At 41.7% G+C, this 22,243-nt stretch overlaps 1 protein-coding gene across 1 annotated transcript in view; it reads right to left on the bottom strand.

Annotated features, from left to right (window-relative positions):
• Positions 1 to 22,243, bottom strand: part of MGAM (maltase-glucoamylase) — an 86,705-nt gene that overhangs the window by 43,175 nt on the left and 21,287 nt on the right. Inside the window, exons 4-21 of the mRNA XM_002921683.4 lie at positions 20,264 to 20,384; positions 19,059 to 19,168; positions 18,351 to 18,502; positions 17,598 to 17,769; positions 15,814 to 15,913; positions 13,544 to 13,656; positions 13,114 to 13,239; positions 11,730 to 11,861; positions 11,459 to 11,575; positions 11,128 to 11,241; positions 9,960 to 10,044; positions 8,499 to 8,616; positions 7,389 to 7,560; positions 5,610 to 5,726; positions 4,899 to 5,053; positions 3,557 to 3,641; positions 2,767 to 2,823; positions 1,695 to 1,819 (exon numbers count right to left, since the gene is read on the bottom strand). Coding sequence (XP_002921729.2) covers positions 1,695 to 1,819; positions 2,767 to 2,823; positions 3,557 to 3,641; positions 4,899 to 5,053; positions 5,610 to 5,726; positions 7,389 to 7,560; positions 8,499 to 8,616; positions 9,960 to 10,044; positions 11,128 to 11,241; positions 11,459 to 11,575; positions 11,730 to 11,861; positions 13,114 to 13,239; positions 13,544 to 13,656; positions 15,814 to 15,913; positions 17,598 to 17,769; positions 18,351 to 18,502; positions 19,059 to 19,168; positions 20,264 to 20,384 — 2,171 coding nt within the window. The remainder of the gene's footprint in view (positions 1 to 1,694; positions 1,820 to 2,766; positions 2,824 to 3,556; positions 3,642 to 4,898; positions 5,054 to 5,609; positions 5,727 to 7,388; positions 7,561 to 8,498; positions 8,617 to 9,959; positions 10,045 to 11,127; positions 11,242 to 11,458; positions 11,576 to 11,729; positions 11,862 to 13,113; positions 13,240 to 13,543; positions 13,657 to 15,813; positions 15,914 to 17,597; positions 17,770 to 18,350; positions 18,503 to 19,058; positions 19,169 to 20,263; positions 20,385 to 22,243) is intronic.

The raw sequence follows: 22,243 nt of genomic DNA, 5'->3' as shown, positions 1-22,243 counted from the left end.
GGCCGACTAAATATTCTGGGGGACACCAAGTACCCTGAAAGAACCACCCAACACATGATCCTTAAATGTTGCTTATGAGGACCTCAAGCTGACAGCAGTCCTGACTTGCAACCAAAAAAAAAAAGGCAAATCCTCTCTGGAGGAATGAGACCCATGTTTGGATACTTAAGATCACTACATCTGAAAAACAAAAATATTACTAAACACACAAGGCGATAAGCCAGCATGAGAGAAAGTTGGCAAAAACAATGAATGATAATTTGGATTCTCCAAAGGATTTTAGATAATAGAATTTTCAGATACAAGGTATAAAGTAGCTATGATTGAAATACTTAAAACGATTAAGAAGAAAAGAAAAAAATCAGCTAAGAAAGAAGAAAAATATTTAACAGTATACAAAAAAGTATAACATTAAAGAGGGCACGTGATATGATGAGCTAATGAATCACTGAACATTTTATCAAAACCAGTGATGTACTATACTTTGGCTAATTGAATTTAAATTAAAAAAAAAAGAGTTTGGAGCGGCAGCACTCCCTCTGCTGGAAGAGTTGAGGAAGCTTTCTTGCAGATGAAATCTGTAATTAATTTGGGAAGTCATTAAGAACCCACCAGGGAAAGGATGTTGGAGAGGCTAAATACAGAAGCCCAAATTCGGTCGAATAGATGGGTATGTCTGGGAAGAGCAAGCTTAGGGGCATGGCTGGTCTAGGTGAGCACCCAGATGTCTCAGGAGGCACGTCTGTTAACTTGCAACCAGATTGTGATTGGCCTGGAACACCCCACTCATGAAAGAATTTGGACTTCATGCAGGGGATCAAGAAAAATCTCTTCATTTTGGAAATATAATTTTGGTATCAGTATGCATAACAGCCTGAAGCTGAACAATTAGATACAAAGAAATCATTTAGTGTTAGGTGTAGAAGTATTTGTCTCATTATCATAAAAAGTCTGCGATATGAAAAATTAAGGTAGAAAGGAAAGTTCAAAAGAAAAGAAAGATTTCTAACCTCCAAAGAACTCCCAGTCTATTAAAAACAAGTAAGACTTTTAGAGACGTATATGTGTGTACGTCTTTAGTACAGATGGAGTCTAGAATTTCAGAATCAAAGAGTCATAAAGGAGAAATCAGTGATATGAGGGAGATTTCAAGAGAACAAGTCTGCATCACAAGAAAGAAATGGTTCACTGGGAGGAAAGGAATGGGAAATTGAGATTATAGGGGAATGGAAAGTGGATCCCCTCTCCCTAGAAATGAGAATGACTGAGTCAAGAGCATAGCGCAATGGATGGATAACCTGGCCAAGCAGGTAGGGTGATCAACAGACTCCATTTGCCTGGAACTGAGAGGTTTCCCAAGACATGAAACTTCCAGTGCTAAAACTGAACTGGTCCTGGGAAAACCAGGAAGGATGACCACCCCAGCAGCCAGTGTGTTTTGAGGAGAAATGCAGGAGGTTTAAGGAAGGACCAGGAGTAAGTTCTTTCAAAACCCATCTTTAAATCACAACTTCCTCAGAAGAAGCTGAGAGAAATCCAAGGGATGGAGTTTGATGGACACGCACACCCCAGTCCCCTTCCTCCCCACACACCACAGAAAGCTTCCACATCTTCAGCAGGTTAACAGATGGGAATAGAAATGAACAGCTTTGTCAGCAGTCTCCCCCTTGAAGGAAACTCCTGCCATGCTCTACCTGGCCACTGTGGTGGTAGCTGGCTGTTGCGTGGGGAAGATGTGGCCTCCACGAAGGTGAAGTCCGATTTTGTCTCCAGGAAGTTCCATCTCCACTCTTTGCTTCCTCCATCTCACTCGGGCCCCCTGATGCAGGCACACGCGTCAAACACCTTGGCAGGACGGCACATTCACACCCCCCTCTTACCCATGTGCTGAGTTATCTACAGCTCTCTCCTTTTTCCACCCAGCTGACCTAGTGTCTAGTTAGGCAATCAAATGAGAGGAAGGAAACAAATTAAGAACAACACGTTTTGCCATCACTTGGGAGTTTGGGGAAGCGTTTACGCCATGCCAAGGCTATCTGACATATATTAGATGAACTGATAGTTTGTTTTGTTTTTTAATGTTTTTTTATTATATTATGTTAGTCACCATACAGTACATCCCTGGTTTCTGATGTAAAGTTCGATGATTCATTAGTTGCGTATAACATCCAGTGCACCATGCAATACGTGCCCTCCTTACTACCCATCACCAGTCAGAGGGGAGGGGGCTGGGGGAATGGGATAGACTGAACTGATAGTTTTAAACAAGTTAGCTGATTCCTGACCAAGCTGAAGTTGTCCATTGGACCCTCCAATATTTGCCCTTATCTTACTGTTGAATAAAGTATATAAAAGCGGGTTTTTTTTCAGGTCTTTTCATGACGGACATTAAGTGACTTAGGCTCACTTTATCACTGTGCTATGAAATGACAGAAAACAATACAAAAACACTCCTTAGGGTGTGGACAGATGTTCCTTTCCCAGGGAGGCATCTTGTCTATGCAACTGTGGTCTTGAGAAGTTTAAGAAAAAGTCAAATCAGGGGCACCTGGGTGGCTCAGTTGTTAAGCATCTGCCTTTGGCTCAGGGCCTAATCCCAGGGTCCTGGGATTGAGCTCCGCATTGGGCTCCCTGCTCCACTGGGAGCCTGCTTCTTCCTCTCCCACTCCCCCTGCTTGTGTTTCCTCTCTCACTGGCTGTCTCTCTGTCAAATAAATAAATAAAATCTTGGGAAAAAAAAACAAAAGAAAAGTCAAATCTACTTACAGTCTCGTAATCGTACCAGATGGCATCAGGCATATATGCCATCACTTTCTCTGCACCCTGAAATTAAAACAAAATATTGTTCTTCGTGGCCCAGACTCTGAAGGGGATAAAATGGATTTCTCAGCACTCCTAAGGGAGTTTCTTAAACATATACTGAGAGAGCATAAGTGGCCTTTCTTTTCTCGGTTATCAAATCATGCATTTCTTCTAATAGGAATAACAGAAAAGGGTTCCTTTGGCAACCCAAAGGAAAATCCCAGTGGAACCACATTAGGAATAATAATCATCTTGAAATATGTGTTGTGGTAAAAATTCCAGCTTTACATGAACTCATGTAATCCTCCCAACTGTCCCTAGTGGCAGGTACTCTCATGATCTCACCTTTCCAGCTGGGGACCTCGCCCCAAGCCATATGGTGCTAAGAGGCAGAGGCAGCAAGCACCCCCTGATGCCGTCCAACCTTAGAGACAGTGCCAGGCCCTGCTCCATTCTGCCTCTACCTCAAGGAGCAAGTAGGATCTGCTAGGACACTCTGATGATGAATAGGACCATTCCCAAACCCAGAGCCTCCAGTAGATGCTTCTGGAACTTGGTCAAGAAAAAAGACTTGTAAGTAACACATCTCCAACTTCCCCAAACCTCAGCACTCTGTCTTCAAGGCCAATTCAGCCGTGGAGGCTGGAATCGGGCTTGGAATAAAGAGAAGATAAATGGGTCTAGGAAGAGAAGAGTTTGGAGGGTAGCAGGAACAGAAGCAGAGACCATCTGTGCGCCTCTGTGGGACTCTTACCTCATCTAGAACCGGAGTGATGAGGAGGCCGGGGCCCCACAAAAACTGTTGGTGCACATCCCACGTATTGCTGTCCTCATAGAACCTGGAGATCAGAGAGAGGTTCATTGAGATCCAGGCCAATGCTTCCTGACAACTCTCCCCATAATGGTCCAAAACATGCAGGCTTCCTGCCTGCGGTAACCCCCCAAGTTATTCTGGGACGCCTACTCAACCCCTGCCTCCGCGCTCTGGCAGAAAAATCCACTTTCCCCAACCCATGCACTCTCCTTCTCTTCCCCTGGTTGGACACAGGGGCCTATTCCAGGACATGTAAGTCTGTTCACCGTATGCCCCTTTAAATACGTAAAACAAGCAATGAATCTTAAAACTTCAGCTGATTATCAAGAAGGAACTGGATGTAATCAAGATAAATAACAGATAACTTAAAATTCTACTCTTTTCTCTTTTGGGGTATTTGCCTTTTAACAGGGAATTCCAGGAAATGGTAAAAACTAACTCAAAATAATGAATGTATAATAACAACAACAATAACAACAATAATAATTATACCAGATATGTGCCTGAGAGCCTAGAACGTCAGACACCTAAGGGAGTTAACTGCATTTTGACTCGGAAAGCCTCTTAAGTGGCCTTTTTCAGGATCAAGTTGGAGATGCTCATTGGCTGGCAGTAGACATTCTGGAACTCTAGAAATCCTCTGTAATATTCTTTTTTTTTTTTTTTTAAAGATTTTATTATTTATTTGACAGAGATAGAGACAGCCAGTGAGAGAGGGAACACAAGCAGGGGGAGTGGGAGAGGAAGAAGCAGGCTCATAGCAGAGGAGCCTGACGTGGGGGCTCGATCCCATGACGCCGGGATCACGCCCTGAGCCGAAGGCAGACGCTTAACCGCTGTGCCACCCAGGCGCCCCCCTCTGTAATATTCTTATTCATGTGTAAATGACAGGTTCATCCTAGGGCCTGAATATAGTGCATTACACCATCCTGTTCAAACTATCAAATCCTTTAAAAGAAGAATCAAGAAATGAAGGACAAAAGAACTTAAATGATGTGTCTAAAATAGATAGTTAGTTCGTAGCAGAACAAAGACCCCGAAGTCCCGCGATTTTAATCTACTTCTATCCCCAAAAGGGAACAAGCTATACCACTTAAATACACCTCTAGAACAGTACGGAGGCAGCAGTGGCCTTGCAAATACCAACTGAGTATCCCAGTTAAAAAAATACATAGGTATCTGAATAGCTACTCGAAGTGTCTCAATGTTCACTCCGATATTTGATGAAACAGTCCATGTCGCTAGTCACGTTAACAAACCCCCTTGGACGCGGTGAACTTACTCATGCAGAAGAGGCCTGGCCACCGTGTCCCCCCGGCTGTGGGCGCGGTAGAAGAGGGTGTAGAGGTAGGGTAATAGGGTGTAGCGGATGGTAAGGTAGTGCCTGGAGGAGTTCAACAGCAGAGAGTCAGCCCCAAAGAAGGCAGGATCCTGGGCCTGGGAGGAACAAGGGGTTTCCACTGTGATCCGGCTATGAATGACAGAAGCGTCTGGAGAACTCCAGACCCAATTCATAAGAAACCAAGAGTTTCCTTCTCCAAAGACCTGGGGCCTAAGGTATAAACTCGGCCTCTGAGCAGTACAGGTGGGCAGAGGGAGATCGCTTCACCAAGTAAGGCCATTCACCGTTTGGCAACTCGACCAGCCTAATTCATGCTTAGGACTGCTCTCTCAGGACGCTGCCATTTCAATCATTTTGAAGTACTTCCTCATCTGATTCTCATTACAAAATGAGCAATGTAGACAGAGAATACAGACGTTTGATTAAAACCTTCACAGCCTCGCCATCTCCCTGACCGCAGCAGCACCAAGAGCAGACTCTGTGACAGCAGAGCATTTTAATGGCATGTAAGAGGTCCTGGGTAATTGCAAATTAGCCTAAGTGAACTGCCAGGTAGGAGGTTGGCTCACCAGACGTCTTGGTGAGGACGCAGACAGATCCCGCTCTAACGTATGCCAAATTTGTTTTGATCATGTCTCCTGGGAGACTTACCTTGTAGCCTTGGCCATTGTGATTCCTGGAAAATGGATAAAATGCCCCCAGCTGCATCCACCGCCTGCAGAGCTCCTCAGTGGTGTCCAGCAGAAAGCCACATATGTCAGCACCCACCTGCAAGGACACACAGACAGAACGTATACCTCATTTCCATTATCCCGCCCCCTTTGCTTCCCATCAGGGACTTCCCAACTGCACTCCGCCAACTTTTACTGAGAAGATTTATAGAGTGTGATCAGAATGGGGTCACATCACATGTTCACTCTTTATGGTTTTTTTTTTAAGAGAGGGGAGTTAGGAAGGGGCAGAGGAAGAGCGAGAATCTTAAGCAGGCTCCATGCCCAGCACACAGCCTGATGGGGCTCCATCTCATAACCCTGAGATCATGACCTGAACCGAAATCAAGAGTCAGATCCTTAGAGCCACCCAGGCACCCGTCATGTCTACTCTTTACTGTCAGGTGATTATGAGTAAGTTACTTCATCCTCCTGGGCCTCACTTTCCTCATTTTGTTAAAGTGGGCATTAATTAGCTACACAGGGTTTTAGTAAATGACATAATGGAAGTAAAACACTTGACATACAATAGCTTTTGTTTTTTAAAAGGTTTACTGATTTATTTGAGAAAGAGAGAGAGAGAGTGGTGGGGGCACAGGGAGAGGGAGAGAGCGTCCCAGGCAGACTCCCTGCTGAGGGTGAGGCCCAACACAGGGCTCGATCCCATGACCCCAAGACCATGACCTGAGCCAAAACCAAGAGTCGAAAATCCAACCAACCATGCCACCCAGGTGCCCCAACACAATAGTTTTTTGATGGGTAGAACTTAAATTACTGCTGATGTTATTTTTACTGCACCGCAATCAAAATTAACTTTCCAAAGCCTAAATCTGACTCCATCAGTCACGTATTCAAACATATCCAGGTTCTCCTCACAGCTTAGCTAGCAGCTCCTCAAAACCTGGTTCCAACACACCTTTCCAGCACCATTTTCCACTCCAGTCCTACAAACCAATCCTTATAAACCCATCAAATTCTCCCCCTTATTGCTTTTCCTCATGTTTATTTCTCAATCTTAAAATGACTTCCCCATTAGTCTGATAAAATAAGCCCACTTTTCAAGGGTAAACTCAAGTGCAACCTGTTCCATGAAGTTTCTCCTGACCCCTTGCCCCGACTCCCTGTGTTCCTGGTAATCTTGTCCGAATTAAAAAGTCTCTTTGTCAGGATTTCCCTCAACATTTAATTATATGTCCCTAGCTTGCCATAATTATTTGTTTATATATTTTATATATAAGGGGAAAGGGAAGGTGTTTCTGTTACTATATTTATGCTTTTCTCTACCCTCACTATACATACCTAGCTTAGTACCTTGCACACAGTAAGAGCTCCATAAATATATACTTTGAATTTAACTAAAAGATGTCAAAGCCACCTCTAGCGACCTGGCAAAGTGTTCTCATGTGGGTGCTAGATACACAGATGTGTTCAGCTTACAAAATTCATCAACTGTATACTTAAGTATATGTGTACTTTTGTGTGTGTATGTTATACTTTAATAGAAAAAATATTCCAACAATAGCTCAAGGGTGCACTATCTTAGTAAGTCAGTACAGGAAAGACTGTTATAGTATCAGAGACATATTGATGTAGATGAAGCAATCATTGTTCTCCAGACATTAAGTCCCTGGGCCAGGAAGGGTAGGAGAGGTGGGCTTCGTGCTATGGGACTTTCCTAGAGTGAGGCTTTCCGGGGATTGAGGTAGGGATGTGCACTCACCATTGGGATACCAAAAAGGTTGAATTCCAGCATGCCAGGGATAGACCACCGAAGATCATCCCAGGTGGCTGAGTTGTCTCCTAACCAGTGGGCAGCAAACTTGCCAGATCCCGCAAAGGTAGAACGGGTTATAATGAAACTTCTCTTATTTGGGAACACAGTCTTGACAGCTCTAGAAAGGGAGAGAGACTTAAGGAGTCATGTGTGATCTCAGCATGTCTCAGCCCCACAGATACAGTGACAATGCCAAGGATCAATGTCTTTTAGTGCCCTCCCAGTAGATTTGAGTTGCTGTGAAAGCAGATTGCACCGTTAAATATGCTTCCATTTTATTTTGTTTTGTTTTAAGGTGTTTTATGCAATCATTAAATCTACAATTTCCAAGATTTTTTAAAGCAGCCTTGAAAAGTCTAGTAACTATAAGTATACAATTTTTATGGAAATTTTAATTTTACATATATGTATATACATTGATCTTTCATGTGTGATTTTAAACATACACGAAAAGTGAACTTATGAACAGCCTTTTGGAGCTTAAATTCTTTTTAAGTAGAGACACTTTGGGTGTAATTTTGTAATAAAAAAAGACATTTTAAATTTATAGATACATGTGTGCACTTTTATAAGTAACTATAAATATATATCTAGATTTTTTTAAGGATTTATTTATTTTGAGAGAGAGAGAGAGCGTGCGCACTAGCGGGAGGGGCAGAGGGAGAGGGAGAGAGAATCTCAAGCAGTATCTAAAACCCTGAGGCACATGAAGTCCACAGCCATACTCCATACAGCGCAGCAGAGAGGAAAATACATGGATTTTGGACTCAGGCAAAAATGACTTAAAATGTGCTTTTACAAGGTAGTAACTGTTTGCACTTCGTCAAGTTACTTCTCTTTATTTCTTCTAGCCTTCCATTCATTCATGTATTCATCCATTCTCTCATTTTATACATTCCACAACAATGTACCGGATTCCTTCTTCCCTATGTGCCAGGTAGTTTCTCCATTCACTCAGTAATAATAACCATATTTATCTGCAGAGTTCTTAAAAATAACACGCTGGCACCTGGCGTCTAACAAAGATCAATAATCTGATCACATAGGAAGTCTTACTCTGCCGTGGCAATTGCCATGGAGTAGCCATATAGATTGTGGACGTCATACTGCTTGCCCCAGTGCTGCACTGCGTCCATGCAGAGACTCTTGGAGAACAGGTACCCATCCAGGATTCCTGGGGCAAAAGAGGCAATCAGTCAATGACAGCCTCAGGTGCACCTTCCCTGCTCCCGGACTACCCAATGGCAGAACCGGAAATGACGGCACTCTAGGCAGGGATGACTGGGGCCGTCTGGTAAATGATCACACAGCTTCCTCACTGTCAGAGGGCTATACGTTGCGAGTAGCTTCTCTGATATGTTAATAAGCTGTGCTGCCCCATACACACTATTCCACCCCAGGGGCTCACGTGACTCAAGGCAGGCACCTGGAAGCCAGAGGACCCAGTTAGACTTGAGGTTTAATCTGAATTCTGCAAACTGAGCCAAATCACGTGGTCTGAGAATAGAAATATTGGATGAAAGTGTAAATTAATTGTTCACCCCTTCTCTCCACTGATCAGAGAGTAAAAAGGCTGCCTCCCCAATCTATCTCACGCTTCTATTCTTTTCTGCTCCCACTGTACCATTCTGACTCAGATCCAAATTACCTTTGCATCTTAACTACTGCAATAGCTTCTTAATGGCTTATTTACTTCTGATTATTGATCTTCGAATTCACACTGCACACTAATGCCAGATTAATATTTCCAAAACCGTTCGACTATCCTATAACATAAATAGCTTCCATAACCAAAAGAATGAAGTGTGAACTGTTTCACCTCCCATGCAAATCCCTGGCCCATCTGCCCCAATTTCTATCTTCTCACCAGACCACAAGTCTTCATAAGATGCTATAATGCTCGCACCTTTATCTTTATCAAGATAAAATGTATCTGTGAGCCTCTTGCTTTCTTCAAACTACAATAAATGCTGTGATTCCAGGGCCATACCCTGAGAGATGGTATTGCTCAAAGTTCAATCAGAGCTCACTAGCATCATATTCACGGACTCTGACTTCAACCTTCAAGGCCATGAGTTCTGGCTTCTTTTCATCCTACATTTCATGTCTGTTCTTCACATTCTGATATCACCAGACTTTACCCTCATCCGAAGACCAAGCCCAGTTATATGGTCTCTTTCTAGTAAGCCCTGACCTTGGGGGATATACACTAGAGAGTAATACATACTAACCACTAGCCTCTGGCTTCTGCACTGAATGTTCTCCGGACCTTCCCCTAGAAACAGCTTAGGCTGTCGGTGGAAAGACTAGTGGTCCCCTTTGAATTTATGCCTCATTTAGGAAAGCTTGAAGTGCTTTGATTTTCTTTCCTAATTTTCTGTATATATTACCCACATTTTCCTCTCCCTACATATGTTTATACACAAACTCCCTTGCCAGGTAGTTCATATCTATCCTTATGAATGTAAAACACCAAATATGCATTGTCACTTTAATTATACTACCACCAAGACTTACTAGGAGTGAATGGGGGATAATTTAGATTGCTCGTGTAACATCCTGAAACGGAACCATCAACGAAGTTGGAGAGTTCATTCATATCCTATAAGACAAAGAGCAAAACTACCACAAAGAAAAAGTAACATGCGCCCTTATGTTGTACTGATGTTTGTCTCCTTTTTCCTTTTTTTTAAGGAATCAAAGAAATGATTCCAGATATTTTTTCTTTAAAGAGGTTCTTATGCACATGGAGGGAAATAGATGTTCCTGTCTTTTCTATCCATTGAAGGTTTCACAGAGAAAGTTCTTAAAATCCCTTCAAAATGCTGTATGTCTATAATCATGGGAAATGAAAAATTTTCAAAAACATTAGGTGAAAAAAGATCTCAATTTATATGATTCCATATATATCAATTTATACATTCTCTATATATCCAAATATAGCTATGAATGCACACACACATATAAATACATATACATATATATATACACAAATACATACGTAGAGAGTGTGAGAGGGCGAGCCCATGCCAACAGCTGGGCGGGTAAGGGGTCTGGGAACATGCGTACCAAAATGTTGATGGTAGATGTCTTTGGCTGATAACATTTTAGAGGGCTTTTACTTTCATCTTTTTAGCTCTCTGTATTGTTCAAATTTTCTACGTTTCTCTTAAAAATAGAAAAAAGTTCAACTCTAGAGCTCCCTAAATTTTGCTGAATATCTGCTTTGCATTTGTTTTCATTTGATATCATGGGTGACATTTGTCTTTACCACCCCCACGGTTTTGTCATGCACCTGGGGACTTAGGTTCTGATCAATTTGTCCACCATGTCCAAAGGAAAGAGCCCTGAACTGGCGATTGAACAAACCGTGTACTTTGCGACAATGTAAGGCATATATGACCGATTTTTACATCATTCGGCTCATTCATTTTTAAAAGAAGAGCTAGATTCAGAAAAAAAAACAACAACAACAAATTTCTGAGTTTACTTCCAGGTCTAATGGTCTGATTTAGATTCTAAGCTAAATGTTTCAGTAAGATTATTTAATAGTAAGATAGGGACTATCAGAATTACTGTCCTATGTGCTTTCTTCTCCTCTTCCCACCATGTTCCTTGACTCAATGAGATAGATACACACAGTCTGAACATTTGTCACTGAATATTCAGAGTATTAAGAACTCACAATCCAGATTCCATCAAACTCTACTTGGTTGTAGAATAGCTCGAATTCATTTGCCCACCAAACAGCACAGCTGGGGTTGGTAAAATCAGGAAACACAGTGTTTCCAGGCCAGACCTGCAGGAGAAAAAGAAAAGCATTGAACAAAGTCAATTAAATGAATATAGAGCTAGATGGCTGGTAGGGGTCTGGGGATGAGGGCACAGGGGCAAGTGTATCCCCAGCATATATAAGGCATCTAAAAGTATCAAGACAACTACACACACACAAACACACACATACACTCACTCTGCCACGGCCCCGCCACCAGCCCCCAGGTTCCCTATTCAGTTACCTCCCCAATGAGTGGAGTCACCCCATCTGAAGCATTCACCCATATCTTCACGCTGGAACCCCTGTCATACGGGCCATAAGGGTTGCTGGGGGAAGAGTTGTTGGAGATGGCTGGATCCTAAGAAGAGGACAAATACAGTGAAGGACCTAACTTCAAGCTCAAGGCACAGAAAGGAGACTGGGAATTGGGGGGCAAAGGACAGGGAGGTGGCTGTAAAGACAAGGAAGAGCAAGCACCTGATAATCCCTGGGAAAAGGAGGATGGCACGTACCACAATGATGATTAATTTCTGACTGTTATTGTGTAACTCCTTAACAAACTCAGGGAAGCCTTTAAAATTGACTGGATCATAAGTGAAGTCCTTCCTCTCATCCATATAATCAATATCGGCATGCTGAACGTCCTGAAAGCATACCCAAAGTTCACAATTTAGGGCTCCAGAATTTCCCTGTTCAAATGGCTCTGTCAAATCATCACTGTTCTTATGCACCATACACACTGACTCCATGCCGCCCTCGAAACCAGGTTCTTGATCAGTCCCTGGCATCTAAGTGCTTCTTTTCCAATAGTAATTTCAAAAACAGAGGACCCACTGTGTCCTTAAGGCCTGACCCCACCCCTGGAATCAGGCTAACTGCATCACCCCCTTGTCACCTGGGCCCCTCCAGCACTCAAAACCAATCTAAGGAACAAACCACAACAATCAGGACAAGTTACTAAGGCTATCAAAAACAGGGGGGGGGGCGTGGAGTAACCGGGTGATGGGCATTAAGGAGGGCATATGTTGTGATAAGCACTGGGTTCATATGCAACTAATGAATCGCTGAGCACTACACCAAAAACTACTGACGTACTACATGCTGGCTAACTGAACATAATCATCGTCATCACAATAATAATAAAAAAACCCATATCCACACCTAAATCCTACCCTATCCACAAACGCAAGAGGAGAAGAGACTGTCTGTCCTACATCTCCCTCATTTTACTGCCCTGTGTCTTCTCCTTTGTTGCTTCTCTTCTAACTTAAGATTTTTGGCACTTATTTTTTCCTAATTTTACCTGTATGAAAATAGTGGCACCCAGAATGAAACTGACTCTTGCTCTAGGACCTATGCATCTGCCTCCAAGGGAAAGGGGTAGGGAAGAGAAGAGGATTATTCCAGAGACTATTGGGCTTTTTCCTTTGCCCCTCTTGAAAAGCCTCACTCTCCATGAAAGAACAGACATGTTCAAATTTAGCCATTCAAAATGTTAAAATATTCTATTATTACATGTATGTACTATATGCTTTTTGCTCACTTAAACTAGGGAAAGAAATGCTTTGAAAACTCAAGTAAAAACACATTATATAAATGTAGTCAATACAGTAGCATAAGCAAATTTTACTAATAAAATGTTATAAGAAAAAGAGAGACAAACAGATTGTCTCCTAACCCCAAAATTGTGGTCTCTAAGTATCTTTTCCTATTAAAAAGAACTAGTTCCTTAAAGGAATGGCCGGCGCAGCAAAAAAGTCTAGCGTTCTGTACACATAAAAATCTTTTTATTATATATATTAAAAAAAATAACTCAGGGGGAGACATTATAAGCAGTTGTTCTTATTCCCCAAGGGAATTCCTTTATTTCCAGAGTTGGTTTAAAGCCCTACTTACGTAAGGGAGTCCTGCTGCACGGTTTCTGTCCACGACTTCCTTCATGCTCCCTAGTGTTCCATAATCATAACGACTGAGGTGAAATCCAAGTGTCCAGTATGAGGGAAGGGTTGGCCTTCCAATGAGCTGAAAGAAGTATGCGAAATAAAAGCAAAAATACTCGATGTTTAACAAAACTTTGTAAGCATTGGTTTGGGGGCACAAGACAACTCCAATTTCCTACACACCATTTCATGAATGTTGGAATGTTAGTCTACTTTCCTAGCCCCCTTATAAATCATTGAGGGTGGGATCGATTTGTAGTACCAGATTGATATGAGCTGCTCACACCAGCAGATCTTTGTGCCTCGCATCTGCATATTAAATTTACTTTTCTTTGTGCTTCTTAGGATTTATTTCCTCAGTTGTAATCATGATATTGTAAGTTTACCTCTAGATACTCTTGAACAACTTGCTCTGGAGTGTTTCCCAAAAACACATAGAAGTCGAGAATGCCCCCGATGGTGCGGTAAGTGACGGCTGGGGCGGGCTGGAGGGTAACCTCTTGAAAGATTTAAAAGTGAAAAAAAAATTAAAATTAGAATTTACTCAGAGTAATGACTACAAAGTTTTAGACTGGAGGATTACCAACCATCTGAATATTAAGAAAGTGAATCTAACACCTCAAATTTTCTATACAAAGGGACACATTCTGATGACCACAGCACGTGAGAGGCAAAGCATTTGTTCTATGACCGATTTTGATAATTGGTGACTTGAGCATCCTCACTCCCATGTCAGGACTCACAGTTTCATGAAAAAGCAATCAGTTTCATGAAAGGGTCCAGACTAAGTTGCTGTCACACAGAAGTTATTTTAAGCTGAAGACATTTGAGTTTCTGAAATCCCTTATCAACAAAAAGCTGGGCTTCCCAAAAGAACTCAGTTGTCATAAATTCCCACCCCTGGAGTAACTCTAATCTTCTCTGAGACAAAACATAGCCACCACCCCCAAACAAACATTGCCACAAGAATATCCTATCCCTCAACAGTTCTCCAAAGGGCTCCTTTATCTTTCCAAAAAGTCATTTGTTTTCCCATGAGTACCCTTTCTCCCCCTCCCATTCGAGTATCAGGGTGAAATATAAGCCCCAAATTCTAACCACCCCTCTGAGAAGTTACTCTTTGCTGAGCACTCTACTGTGTACCCATGCTGCACATGTAAATAGCCTGTCTTTTCTCTTGCTAACCTATCTCTTAGTCTGATTCACAGGCTCCCAAATACCGGACTGTCAAGGGCAGAGAACAGTGTTTCTTCTCTGACCATCACAACTACAGAACTCACTGCTCCCGCCCCATACCCCATCATCGTTGCAGGAATGTAACCCAATTAGACACACTGAAGTACGAGCCTCAGTGAATCTCACATCAAGCAAAAGCCAAGCTAAAAAAAGTCAGAGATTACATTATAAACTCCAAATCCCTCTAAGCCCCAATCACAATTCTCAGAGGTAAAGTCTCCCCATAGCCTTGGTTTTGCATTTAGGAATAAAAGGCTTCAAGAGGTACTGAAATGTACTCTTTGGTCATAAGAACAACTCAGTTGTTGTTTTGTATCTAGAATACTGGGACCTTTCTCTTTAAGCCTGACTCAACTTGTTTTCTGGTTCCTTTCAACACCCTGAAACTGTACAATCCTTGTACTATCTCAGTCGATTCTTAGACTATTAAGTATATTAGAAGCATTTCAGGTTACCTAGAGTGAGTCTCAAACAATCTACAGTGAAGGAGCAGAGATTTATTTTTTAAATGTCCAATTCTTTGCAATCTGATACTTTCTGCAAAATAACGTGAAAACAAATTACTAGAAAAGGGTTCATGCATGCACTTGGATGCTACAGCAATGTTTACTTTCCATTTCTAGCCTCATCTTACTGTAGACCTGAAAGAGTTTGTGACCATCCGTGGGCCATGCTTTGAGCAGCTCTGATCCAGTCCATTGATTCTCAGTTGAGAAGAGGTAGGGATCAATATCCCGTCAACACTGGGAGATTCTAGTACATCTCCTCTTCCCCTGTGATTGATTCATTGCCACTGAGATCCACCGTTACTAGTGCAAGCAGAAAAAAAGTAGAGAATCGTTGATCCAGTCTAAACCTTCAAAGATGGGGAAGCTAGCTACTTTCTGGAATCCTAGGATGTTACACTATTTGGTCTTAAACAAATTGATCTTGCAGTGCATGACCCTTGCCACTCCACTTTGCCTTGCTGCCTTTGGATTATCTGAATGAAATATTCACTGCTCAGCCGCAGCTCCCTGGTTAGGCCCAGCTACTGTCATCATGAGGCCCAGGGCATTTGACTGTTTCCTAGCAGAGTTTATATCAACCCCTCAACCGGATGAAAGTCTAAAGAAGGAAAAGAACAAATTGGTAGAAACTGCCTCTGAGTAGATTATAGGAAAGGCTTAGTTGTTTTAACTCTTCAATAGAAAATATTCCAAAAGAGGTAAACAGATTCAGGAAAATCATAAGCTAGGAGAGAAAGCCCTACTCATGGCTATCATATAATAACAGGTAATGAACTAGGGATGGGACAATCAAAGAACATGCAAGTGCCTGAGCTATGGCTCGGCCATTCCTAAAGGGCTCCATTCCTTTTATCATAGTGCTGAAAATTGCTCTTATGCGTTTTTTCATGAATATTCCTTTAGTCTTTTACCCATGGCATTGCTGTTCATCAGAAACACTCCAAAAGACAATCCACTAGCATCTTCAAGACACAGGAAGAATGTCTGTGTTCCATACAAGTTAGTTCCATCCTGTAGAAAGAAAATTAAAAAATAAAAAACTTACTGTCTAATAATCTAAACCCCAAATGGCTAGAAATGACTTAAGAAATCAGTGTTAATCATGTGAGCAACTGACAGGGAACTCATGGTCAAAGAAGACACAGATTAATCTTCAACATATCATGGTCTAGATTTGGTTGATGTCAATCAAGTATTCTCTAATTGATTGAGTCAGTTATGACCATTTATTCAGTAGAAATGTGATACCTGTTAAAATGTGGGAGAACAAGAATTTTGAAACCGTAGTTCAAAAAAATCTCTTCTCCCTAACCCCATTTTCAAAAGCTTTATCAAGACTTAATATGAACCCGACATCTTTCTAATCTGCAACTAGAGGGAGCTCTAAAGGTATCTTGGTCTTCTAGTCTTTCTAAAGTCTAGACTTCAGAACATGAGCTGACCTTTTAACACTTTAGAACAGTAGTTCTCAATCTGGGGCTGCATCCCAGTCCAATTAGAATTCCTGGGGGTGGAAGCAGGCATTGATATTTTGTTAAATTTCTCCAGGTGATCCCAATGAGTAGTCATGTTTGAAATCACTGCTCTAGAAGAGCATTTCTCAAAATCTGGTGTGCATAGAAATTACTTATGAGTCTTACTTAAATGCGGATTCTAAATCAAAGGAAGAAGGAGCCCACATTTCTCACATGGTGATGCCCATTTGAGTAGCAAAGGTCTCGGTCTCCTTATTAAATAATTTACGGATGAGCTTCTCTGACTCAACAGGTTTCTCTTTCTGACAGGTACATGGTTGAGTAAGGAGCATGGGCTTTACATTACAGAAGCCAGGGCTTAGAGCCTATCTCTGTTACTTCAAACCTTTTTTAAACATTGGGCTATTTCTGAGCCTCAGTTTCTCACCTGTTAAATGGAGTCAATTATGCTTAATTTTTTAGGGTTCTCTTGGTAAAAAGAGATCATAATTAAAAGAATCACTTAATAAATTATTCCAATGATCTCCTTTATCCAGAAACTAGTTCTACTTAATCAGGAAAGTGGCTGAACAAGAACTGTAGGTAATATTGCTGAGCCTAGAAAGAAACTCTGATTTGGACTTTCACAAAGCAATATAAAAACTAAAACAAAACCAAAATCAAACAAAACAATAACAACAAAACTCTATTTCTTTTATTCTTTCACTGCCCCAAACATTATTCATACAGGAATGAGCAAGACAGTATCTTAGTTGATATTGTATCCTATTTTGCCGACAAACCTGGTACAAGTTGGTGATTTATAAAAGTCAACCTAAAATACATGGAGATTATAACCCTCCAATTGTGCAGAGTCAATATTAGTAATGTTTTCTCCACAACTAGTTAGTTCAAAAGGAAAATAAAGTGAAGGGTAGTTGACATTTATTTAGCACTTTCTATGTGGCAGACACTCTTCTAGAGACTCTGTAAGGATAAATTCCTTTAATTCCCCTCAAAACCCTATGAGGGAAGTATATTCCTCCTGTTTTATAGATGAGAAACTGGAGACGCATGGAGGTAACTCACCCAGAACCACACAACTGGTGAGTGGCAGTGCCAGAATTCAAACGTAAGCAGCCTCGCCCTAGAATCTCACTCTTAGCTATCATTCTGTACCGTAGGAGTGATCTTCAAGAAGGCTGACCTTCAGTGCAGAGGGGCCCATCCCAAAAGCTTACCCCATTGGGTGTTGTGTCCCTGGCAAACATGGACCAGGTCTTCCAATTCATATCATGCCGGTACTGTTGGTGCACGTGTTCTCCCAGACCGTACACGTTCGCACTGGGCAGTCGGGTGGAGAGCTGCAGGAACTGATCAGCAAACAGGAGGGGTCCGATGCCTGAGTCCAACCTAGACTCCGATGCAAAATGCAGGGACAGGTGGGCAAGCAGAGTGGAGAGGACACACACAACCTTTTAGAAAATGTCGTTTATATTTTAATGACTCCTATCCCCTGTTTAACTGGCCCCCTTTGCCCTCCTGTGATGTTTTTCCAAGGACACCAAGAGATCAGGACTTCTTTTTCCCTCAGACATCCTACTACATGGCCAAAATATTATTCTTATGTTATAGTAGATATTCTGTAAATAGTTACTGGTGGATACATGGTTAGATGGATGGCAGAAAGGGAAAAATAAAGAGGAAAAATGATCACACAGTAATAAAAAAGAAAAGGAAAAAAAAAAAGGACCCAGCCCAGTGCCTGGTCTATACTAAATGCTTAGTAATAACCACCACAACAAAAGAAGCAGTGGGAGGAGGAGGAAAGAGGAAGGCAGAAGAAAGTATACATTCAGAAAGTCTGGTCAGGAACAGTGGGCTCACGACCTTCAGGAGCACTGTTGCAATGCATGCCCCCTTCCTCAGGCTTGTGGACCTCCCACCCCCGTGTCCTTCCTACTCAGATCCCCAGACAGGTTTTCAAAACTTACAGAACACGATTATTGCTTCTTCTGATCACTTTGATGCTAAATGGCTGTTTGGAGACCATGACGTCGTAAGTCAAGGGAGACGCAGCGTCTCCTCTGAAGGGTTGCACGTGCTCATGAGGTACTTCGTACCTGTCCTTGCTCTGGTCAGTCAGCTGCCCGGGACATGAAGGGAAAGAAAGCCAAAATGAAAACTCCTCAGTATTTCCAAAATAGAAACCTCCCTACCAACAGAAGTTCTTCCCAATGACTATGCTCATGATACTGAACTCAGGCACTGATCCAAATGGCATGAGGTCCAAGGTAGATGCATCCATTATACTACCAAATTCAAATGTTGAACACTTGGGCAGAAGTTAGTCTTTTGATATAAATAGACACGGTAAGTCTACAGAGATGGACTAGCTCTAGAATTTTCATAGCTGTGACAATTCTTTTTCCTTTCCCTCCTGACTACATTTCACATGGTATCAGGGACAAATAAATGAAAGCCAAATTTTACCGGTTGACTCTATAATCTATATTCAGGAAGTTATCACACTGAAGGAAGGCTACAGACGCCTTCGACATATAGGTACTAAGTAAGAATAACGTCAGTAGAGAAAAATGCCTCCGTTAGCAACATTGTCAATCTAACTGAAGTAACGGAAGCCATTAGGTAGAGAATGAGCACTTTTCAAAAAGATTTTTAAAGAATAAACAAACCACAACCTTAAAATGGAAACGATTGGACGTCTGGTATTCTGCTGTGAGAAGGACATTGTTGACATCATTTCCAAATAGGGATGGAGAAGTCAATCTTTTCAACTGGGCTGTGAATCCTAGTATGTAGAGGGAAAAAGGTTTACATAGCTGGCTGTGTAAACTCACAAGAAGTAGCCATATTTATGTCAAAGGGGCTGTGAAAAGCCTTTATTTCTCAAAAGAAGGGAAGAGATAGATGTCTACCCATCATATGCTACCTTGGGCCAGATTGTGACGCTAGACGCTGTCACTACCTTACCCATGCTTCTCGCTTACAAAATCAGCTTGAAACCTCCCCCGAAAGGCCTAATTCTCATTCTATCAGTCCATCAGCCATTCTGTGTTAATCACATACCCTTTACACATGAAAATAACTGAGAAGGAACGGTGTGTGTTTGTGTGTGTGTGTGTGTATACACACATCATTATACATCTATATACATACACATACATATATATATATACACACATATATATACACACATACATATGCATATATATATAATGATTCTCAGTTATTTTCATGTTACATTACAGGTGATCATATTACACTAATGCCATCTTGCAGGTTCCATGTAAGCCAGGTGAGAACTGAGACCGTATTAGAAAAGGCCGTCAGGCCAAGACCCTTGGAGGGGCAGCATACCTCTTCCTTTATGCTAATAGCTTCCCCAAAGCAGCCAACCCCTGTTATCTCCCAGAATGTTCATTATTATCCTCTGCATTTTAGGGTGGGAGAAAGAAGAGGAGACATTTAGTCCATGAACACTGACATTGACCAGCTAACTTTCAAAAATGTTTATGAAGTTGGAATTGTTTCCCTATCATCAAAATCACATTGTATTAGAGTTGTAAGTAGTCTTAGAGATTACTAAGTTCAAGTCCCTCTCTTTAAAAGTTAGAAAGTTGGGGACCAAAGACGTCACGATGTTTGTACAAGGTTACCAAGGGACATAAAGTAGAGCCGGAAATAGACCATGTGTCCTAATAAGTCCCAAGATAGGATTTTTTTCCTTGATGCCAAAATAGATCCTAGCACTCGCCTAAGAGCAGTGCCCACCTTCTGTCACAGGTGGTAGTGTGGCTGTGCAGGGTGACACTCTGCAGGCCGCTAAGGCTTTCCTCTGCAGCAAACAGACGGTCGGGAGCTCCTGCCTCATTGTCTGGCTTACCTGCATTTGTTTTTACAAGGTCACCCTCCATCTGGTAACCATGACTTGTAGAATAGTAGCACCAGGGCACACTTATGGTCCCCTGAGGTCTCCAGCAGCACCCACGCTGATCACATGTGGCCTGAAATAAGAGATTAGTCAAATAATTCCATTTACTTGTAGAACATTATCATTTATAAATATATTTTGAGCTTGTGGTATCATTGACCTCATTTTATAATGCTACTTAGAGAAATTGGGCTGTATCCCAGTCAATGCACAGCTTGTACTCAAAACTATTTTTTCTGCCCAATGTCCTACCCTGTTATTGTTATTTTATAATGACTTAGGGACCGCAACGCAGTCCCATATCTGCCATCACAATAAAACTGGTAACTTTATTTAAATACCCTAAACTACAATATAGTTATATCACCAGGAACTCAAAACTAAAAGTGCAGCTTCATTTATATTGGTTCGAGGGTTTGTTTGTTTTTTTAAAGAAAAGGACTTGGCTTTATTCAGAAGCTTTGAAATCAAATCAGTTTTGACTTCTAAATATGTCTATCATGTGTGTGTTACATATATGTGATAGATACATACATATGTACATAGAGCTCTCAACTTCCCAAAGCAGAAAGTGATTGTTCCTTGAAACCCAAGGAGACTCTAATATTCAGTTAAGAAAAGTGCCCACTTTATGGCACCATTAACGACAGAATCGAGTGGACACTAAAATGAGTACAATCCCTTTCTCATGTCAACTAATTTATTTGGGAGGAGCAACAAGTTAACTACAAAAAACTACAAAGAAACCTCTTCCTTTTGAATGTGGACTAGACCTAGTGACTTGTAACAAACAGAATAAAGCAAAACTAATGGGATGTTGCTTCAGTTACAGAAAGACTACGTCTCCTGTCTCGTTCTCTTTCCCTTGCTGTACTGGAGCACATGGCAAGGGACTAAGGGAAGTCTCTGGCCAGTGGCCTTCTGGGAACTGAGACTCTCATCCAGAAATCCTGGAGGATCTCGGTCCTGCTGACAGAGCCTGAAAGGGATCATGCATGGTCCCAGCAGACACCTCAAACGCAGTTTTTTGGAAGACTTTGAGCCAAAAGCATCCAGCTATATCAAAGCCAGATTGGTGACCATAAAAACGTCAGACAATAATGTTTGTTGTGTTAAGCCGTGAAGTTTTCGGATAATCTGTCACAAAGCAATAAAACGACTACATCTGCCACATATTTTCCAGATGAAGAACCTGACACAGGCAGAAGTTCACAAAGGTGAAGTGACCTGCCAAAGGTTACTCAGTTAGCTATTGGGAAGGCAAACACCAAAAGTTAGTTCCCTTGCTATCCATTGTCTTTTTTCTATACTCTGGGTTGTTTCTGTTAAGCACATTTTCAGGAGGACATGGCCATGCTTTGCAAATGATAAGGTCAAAAAAAAATGGCTTAGGTATATGAACGATTGGATTTAATCACATGCTTATTTTTATGTGAATACTAATGTAAGGATGGGAAAACCGTGTCCATCTGTGGACGACGTGGCTGGGGAATCGGGCTACACTGTGAACTCCACTTCAATCAGCAGGTTTTGGTTTTCTTCCTTTCAAAGCCCACCTGGATGAAACCTCAGTACATGAGGCAAACAGAAAGGTGCTGAAAGGGGTGTTAAACAGAATGGTTTCTGCATGCTGCCCAGAGCTTAATAATTTCTTCATTGAACTGGAAGAGGCAAAGATCAAAGAGCGGCCAAAGCAGCCAGAAAAGTGAATGGTCTCTGCTCACCAACTTGAAAATACCAGTTCCTGCAGTGGCCCTAAGCAGTCACGAGCAGTGGAAAGAGAAGTGTGGTGCACATAAACAGGAGAGTAAAAAGGATGTGAAACATAGGAAAATCGTTGGAGAGAAAAGCTGTACAAAATGATGATGTGAATAGGACTGAAGGTGCATAAAGAGAAGAATCAGGCCTAAGACACAATGTCCCTTTAAGTTC

This window comes from Ailuropoda melanoleuca, chromosome 1 (assembly GCF_002007445.2).
Source record: "Ailuropoda melanoleuca isolate Jingjing chromosome 1, ASM200744v2, whole genome shotgun sequence".
Classification (NCBI taxonomy): Eukaryota; Metazoa; Chordata; class Mammalia; order Carnivora; family Ursidae; genus Ailuropoda; species Ailuropoda melanoleuca.
Note: the sequence above shows the minus strand (reverse complement) of the source record. Positions and strands in the feature narration are given on the sequence as shown.